Genomic DNA, 7,500 nt, shown 5'->3' with positions numbered 1-7,500 from the left:
GCTGCGTGGACCGGTTGCGGTTCTGTTGGCGCCGCTTGCCCCCACCCCCCCCGCCCCCGGGGGAGCGTGCGGTGCGGATGTGCACCTCGCTGACCTTGAAGAAGGCCACCATGAAGGGCTGCCTCTCCAGCGCCCCGTCACGACCCACCAGCCCCGCCTCCTTGGAGCCGATGCTCCGCCCTGTTTTTCAGGAGAACAGAAAAAACGTTAGCGCTCGGCGGAGATGAACACGCACACCAGGGGTGTAAAGTACTTGAGTAATTGTACTTCGTTACAATACTTAAGTACTGTTTTTGCGGGATTTGTACTTTACTCGAGTATTATTAGGTTTGTGTTTGTACTTTTACTCAATTACATTTCAGAGAAAAAAAAACGTACTTTTACATTTAAAATGCAGATCTACAAAGTACAAAGTACAAATCTCGCAGGTCCAACTATTTTAATTAGTATATTTGTTTCTCTGGCCGAACTAACGTTAACATTATTAATCCTGCGGCCGCGCTTTGTTTAAAAACAGCCAATCAAATCCCCATCAATGGAAAAGGAACCCGCCCATACCCATGCTGATTGGTCCTTGTGCAAAGACTAGAAAGCGGGGATCTTTGATTAAACACCTGCTATCAGAAGAATAGACAGTCAGATTTTTTTTTTTTCAATTCCTTTAATTCAAAGGAATTGTGCACTTTTTCATAAAAGCATGAAACTTCTACCGTAGTAAGTTTATACCATGAGGTTTATTTGGAGAATGACATCGAATGGAAAAAACAGTTAGGTCCAACCGAGTCATTTGATTGGACAAGAGGCATTCCATAAGTGCTGATATGCAGTATAACAGCGGTGGGACTTTTAACTGTATGTATCACTCCACCGCACAGGTGTTCTTCTATTAGTAAACGTTAATTAGGCAACGGTCCAAGTTCCAGAGCTCAGCTGTGGAACTAAATGATTAAACATTAAACGATTAATGATTAAACAAACAAACAAATCGTAAATCTGTTGTAGTTTATTACTGTTAACTAATAAATAGTGATTGTAGAACAATAATAGTTTCATCTCGATTCTCTTGTTTTCATGATCACGGGAAGCCAAAATCCTAATTGAAAAATCGAAACTCGATTTATCGCCCGGGTACAAAGTTGACTAATCTCAGTCTCCCTGTCAACACACATTTTGGACCTACAGATATACAGAACTGTATATTTGTATATTATTGTATATATGACTCATTAAGCTTAGCAATTGTATTATATTCTTATCACTTTTTATCATGTATATTCTATTTTTATATCTATTCTATTTGATCATGTATTTGTATCTTTGCACAATCGAGGCGGGCATAGCCACCTACATTTCACTGCATGTCTCGTGTATATATATGTATGTGATAAATAAAACTCTTGAATCTTGACCTAGTAGGTTTCATCAGAGCATAAAGTTACATTATTCTCACCACCGCTGGCTTCATTAGAGCATAAAGTAACATTATTCTCACCACCGCTGGCTTCATCAGAGCATAAAGTAACATTATTCTCACCACCGCTGGTTTCATTAGAGCATAAAGTAACATTATTCTCACCACCGCTGGTTTCATTAGAGCATAAAGTAACATTATTCTCACCACCGCTGGTTTCATTAGAGCATAAAGTAACTATCCTCACCACCGCTGGTTTCATTAGAGCATAAAGTAACATTATTCTCACCACCGCTGGTTTCATTAGAGCATAAAGTAACATTATTCTCACCACCGCTGGCTTCATTAGAGCATAAAGTAACATTATTCTCACCACAGCTGGTTTCATTAGAGCATAAAGTAACATTATTCTCACCACCGCTGGTTTCATTAGAGCATAAAGTAACATTATTATCACCACCGCTGGTTTCATTAGAGCATAAAGTAACATTATTCTCACCACCGCTGGTTTCATTAGAGCATAAAGTAACATTATTCTCACCACCGCTGGCTTCATTAGAGCATAAAGTAACATTATTCTCACCACCGCTGGTTTCATTAGAGCATAAAGTAACATTATTCTCACCGCCGCTGGTTTCATCAGAGCATAAAGTAACATTATTCTCACCACCGCTGGTTTCATTAGAGCATAAAGTAACATTATCCTCACCACCGCTGGTTTCATTAGAGCATAAAGTAACACTATTCTCACCACCGCTGGTTTCATTAGAGCATAAAGTAACACTATTCTCACCACCGCTGGTTTCATTAGAGCATAAAGTAACATTATTCTCACCACCGCTGGTTTCATTAGAGCATAAAGTAACATTATTCTCACCACCGCTGGTTTCATTAGAGCATAAAGTAACATTATTCTCACCACCGCTGGCTTCATTAGAGCATAAAGTAACATTATTCTCACCGCCACTGGTTTCATTAGAGCATAAAGTAACATTATTCTCACCGCCGCTGGTTTCATTAGAGCATAAAGTAACATTATTCTCACCGCTGCTGGTTTCATTAGAGCATAAAGTAACATTATTCTCACCGCCGCTGGTTTCATTAGAGCATAAAGTAACATTATTCTCACCGCTGCTGGTTTCATTAGAGCATAAAGTAACATTATTCTCACCGCTGCTGGCTTCATTAGAGCATAAAGTAACATTATTCTCACCGCTGCTGGTTTCATTAGAGCATAAAGTAACATTATTCTCACCGCCGCTGGTTTCATTAGAGCATAAAGTAACATTATTCTCACCGCCGCTGGTTTCATTAGAGCATAAAGTAACATTATTCTCACCACCGCTGGCTTCATTAGAGCATAAAGTAACATTATTCTCACCACCGCTGGTTTCATTAGAGCATAAAGTAACATTATTCTCACCACAGCTGGTCTCATTAGAGCATAAAGTAACATTATTCTCACCACCGCTGGTTTCATTAGAGCATAAAGTAACATTATTCTCACCACCGCTGGCTTCATTAGAGCATAAAGTAACATTATTCTCACCACCGCTGGTTTCATTAGAGCATAAAGTAACATTATTCTCACCGCCGCTGGTTTCATTAGAGCATAAAGTAACATTATTCTCACCACCGCTGGTTTCATTAGAGCATAAAGTAACATTATTCTCACCACCGCTGGTTTCATTAGAGCATAAAGTAACATTATTCTCACCGCCGCTGGTTTCATTAGAGCATAAAGTAACATTATTCTCACCACCGCTGGTTTCATTAGAGCATAAAGTAACATTATTCTCACCACCGCTGGTTTCATTAGAGCATAAAGTAACATTATTCTCACCACCGCTGGTTTCATTAGAGCATAAAGTAACATTATTATCACCACCGCTGGTTTCATTAGAGCATAAAGTAACATTATTCTCACCACCGCTGGTTTCATTAGAGCATAAAGTAACATTATTCTCACCGCCGCTGGTTTCATTAGAGCATAAAGTAACATTATTCTCACCACCGCTGGTTTCATTAGAGCATAAAGTAACATTATTCTCACCGCCGCTGGTTTCATTAGAGCATAAAGTAACATTATTCTCACCACCGCTGGTTTCATTAGAGCATAAAGTAACATTATTCTCACCACCGCTGGTTTCATTAGAGCATAAAGTAACATTATTCTCACCACCGCTGGTTTCATTAGAGCATAAAGTAACATTATTATCACCACCGCTGGTTTCATTAGAGCATAAAGTAACATTATTCTCACCACCGCTGGTTTCATTAGAGCATAAAGTAACATTATTCTCACCACCGCTGGTTTCATTAGAGCATAAAGTAACATTATTCTCACCACCGCTGGTTTCATTAGAGCATAAAGTAACATTATTCTCACCACCGCTGGTTTCATTAGAGCATAAAGTAACACTATCCTCACCACCGCTGGTCTCCACGCTGACCTGCAGACCCAGGTTGTGCGTGGGGCTCATCACCCACAGATTACTGGTCGCTGTGATGTCGAACTCCAGCCACCCGTCCTCAGCCGCCCACAGCCGGCGAGACTCCAGCAGGAACAGGTCTGCCTCTCTGGGGGGGGGGGGGGGGGGGGGGGGGGGGGTCAGAGGGGAGGAAGGGGTTCACGTCAGGTAACAGTATAGGCCTGGCTGTCATTTCAACGGGAAAGAGTGTGTTACTGTATTGTACAGTAGGGCTGGGGGTAGAATCAATCTATCACAATATTTTACTACAATACAAATGATTGTGGTGAGGTGAACATTATGAATTGAAAATGGGAAGACGAAAGTCTTTCTCTGGTCTGCATCCCCCTAACAATTGTGTGTATTGAGCCGTACTGTATTGTACCCATTCTGCAATCTGTTAATAAAATGTTCAATCAATCAATCAATCAATCAACACACTGAAAAGGTCGTAACAAACAAGTCATCCTCTGCTCTCTGTCTCGTCTCTAAGCTGTCTCCCTTTCTCTGTAGTATCCCCACCATGTTGTCATTGTGAAAGTCCATGCACTGTAATGTAATGTCTGTAAAGTGCTTTGAGATGTAAGGCGCTATATAAAATAAATTTATTATTATTATTATTATGATGAATCACAATATATAGCAATTGTGATATTACAGTATTGTGACTCTAGTATTGTGATAATATGGTGTCGCAGGGCCTCAGGTGATTCCAGACGCTGCTGTGTAGCACAGTATTTATTGAGGAAAGGGGGAAAACGGGGGAAGTTGGATTTGTACGGAGGAACAGCGCATGGATTCCGGGGTTGGAATTAAAAGGGACCCATTTGAAGAATAGACCTAGATCAAGTTTGTTCAGCTCCACCCCTGTGGTTAAACATGAACGGGTTACTAAACGATGGCCCCTATAGCTTCGTCTCTGTGGTCCACGCGGGCTCTTTGCCTCGAATGAGGTCTTCTAATATCAATGTATCTCTCTGCTAAGGAAGGGGATTTAGAATTTCAAAGAAGCAATAAAAAAAAAAGGAAAAACGGCCAGCCACAATTAGCTTAGTATTGCGGCACAGGTGATCTGACGTCATCGGCGAGTGTGTGCTTGTACTGGGGTGCGTAATGCGATGGCAACACAAGCTCCTTTTGTATGAACCGGGCTAGAATGTAGATCCGAGTGCCGACAGACAGTACAGTAGACACAGGAGGCAGATGACGTGAAGACCCAGCGGCGGGTAAATTAATTTAGCAAAGAAGCCGGCAGGTACAGTACAGTACAGGAGACACAGGTACAGTACAGGTACAGTACAGGAGACACAGGTACAGTACAGGAGACACAGATACAGTACAGGTACAGTACAGGAGACACAGGTACAGTACAGGAGACACAGGTACAGTACAGGTACAGTACAGGAGACACAGGTACAGTACAGTACAGTACAGTACAGAGACACAGGTACAGTACAGGAGACACAGGTACAGTACAGGTACAGTACAGGAGACACAGGTACAGTACAGGAGACACAGGTACAGTACAGGTACAGTACAGGAGACACAGGTACAGTACAGGAGACACAGGTACAGTACAGGTACAGTACAGGAGACACAGGTACACAGGTACAGTACAGGAGACACAGGTACAGTACAGGTACAGTACAGGAGACACAGGTACAGTACAGGTACAGTACAGGAGACACAGGTACAGTACAGGTACAGTACAGGAGACACAGGTACAGTACAGGTACAGTACAGGAGACACAGGTACAGTACAGGTACAGTACAGGAGACACAGGGAGCGCTCACTGGATGCTCTACAAACAGAGGAGCGAGAGCAGAAACTACAGCCGGCTAATGCTGGTTGACTTGAGTGAGTGGTCCGTCCACTTCCCCTAGATGGGGGCGGCATCTTCTAAAAAAACGAGTGTTCATTGGAGGAGCTTAGAGCGCAACGATGATGTTCATTGGTTGGAAGGAATCATAAGGGGGGAGTCAGAGTTCGGCTTGTGCCAGTGAGCGAATAGGCAGATTGCAGAATGATTTTTTTGTTTTGTTTACTACTCGCCAGTGTGGCGAGTGCTCTTCGTGAATCACTCGCCGAACATAAAGAATACTCGCATTTGGCGAGTAAAATGGCCTAATTCCCTCCCCTGCATGGGAGCACGCACAAAGAGATTACAGTGCTAGTGTCGTGCTCCCGACTGGAAGAGAGAGAGCGTGCGTGCGTGTGTGTGTTTGTGTAGGCGCTATTGGAAACGTGGCTGCATTTTGACTGATCATATATTGATTGATTGATGGCAATGGTGATAGTAGGCTATACTCAGTGTGTGGTTTCGCCAATGCGTGCACGCGTGCGTGTGTTTGTGTGTGTGTGACATTGTGATACGTCCTCGGTACATGTTTGCAAAATGTTTGGTATAGCGCCCCCCCCTGGAGAAGAATTCACCAGCCGCCACTGGGACAGGGTTAGTACTGGGGCTGGCAGTCGCCACCACACCACAGAAGGTTAACCCTTTCACTACCACGCGGCGACAAAGGGTCAAAAGACAAGATGACTGGTGAACATGAAAGGAAAACACAGGAGCTTCAAATAATAATCTAAATCTTAGTTTATCTTTAATAACCAAAGATATAAAGACTAATTCACAGGGTTGACTCTGTATGTATTGGTTTATTGGGTATTGCACTACCACCCCTGCAGGACGTATATAACAGGAGGTGCAAATCCAGAGCCTGTAGATTAATAATGAAAGACCCCCACCACCCCAACAACAAGCTGCTGCGGTCAGGCAAGCGCCTACGTACACACGCTGCAAGAACAGAGAGACTCCGGCTCAGCTTCTTCCCCCAGGCCATCAGAACACTGAACACTGAACTCTCCACTCACAAGTACACATGAGCACACACACACACACACACACACACACACACACACACACATACACACACACACACACACACACACACACACACGCACACACACACACACACACACACACACACACACACACACACACACACACACACACACACACACACACACACACACAGACACACACACACACACATACACACACACACACGCACACACACACACACACACACACACACACACACACACACACACACACACACACACACACAGACACACACACACACATACACACACACACACACACACACACACACACACACACACACACATGCGGCAACCGCTAAAACAATCACTTTAAACAAAATGTCACCTTAGATAATGGAAAAGTCACTTTAAAGGAAGGAGGTATTGTATAGTATAGTTTAGATACATTAAGTATAAAAATGGGGGCGTTAAAATTGTAAATTGTATATTGTGTATAGTAGTGTACATAGGAACCAGTAGTTTCTCAGGAACGTAGCATGTCTTTTTTTTTATCATGCACAACTTGTGTCTTACCTATTTTCTTTTTTTTTCTATGCCTATTTTTATTGTATTTTGCATGTATGTATGTGACAAATAAACCTCTTGATTCTTGATTCTCTTGATTCTAGGGATGTCCGATATTATCGGCCTACCGATATTATTATTCTTATTAATTATTATTATTAAAATGTGATATCGGAAAATATCGGTATCGGTTTTCAAAAAACCGA

General features: G+C 42.5%; 1 protein-coding gene across 1 annotated transcript in view; it reads right to left on the bottom strand.

Moving 5' to 3' along the window:
- Window positions 1-7,500, bottom strand: part of bmp6 (bone morphogenetic protein 6) — a gene marked incomplete at its 5' end in the record, with an annotated part of 95,984 nt that overhangs the window by 71,950 nt on the left and 16,534 nt on the right. The window contains 2 exons of the mRNA XM_084326770.1: window positions 1-180; window positions 3,843-3,991. The exon at window positions 1-180 is cut by the window's left edge and continues 36 nt beyond it. Coding sequence (XP_084182896.1) covers window positions 1-180; window positions 3,843-3,991 — 329 coding nt within the window. The remainder of the gene's footprint in view (window positions 181-3,842; window positions 3,992-7,500) is intronic.

Source organism: Notolepis coatsorum (genome assembly GCF_963971535.1).
Source record: "Notolepis coatsorum genome assembly, chromosome: 12".
Classification (NCBI taxonomy): domain Eukaryota; kingdom Metazoa; phylum Chordata; class Actinopteri; order Aulopiformes; family Paralepididae; genus Notolepis; species Notolepis coatsorum.
The sequence above is the reverse complement of the archived record's forward strand: the minus strand, read 5'-3'. Positions and strand labels throughout refer to the sequence as shown.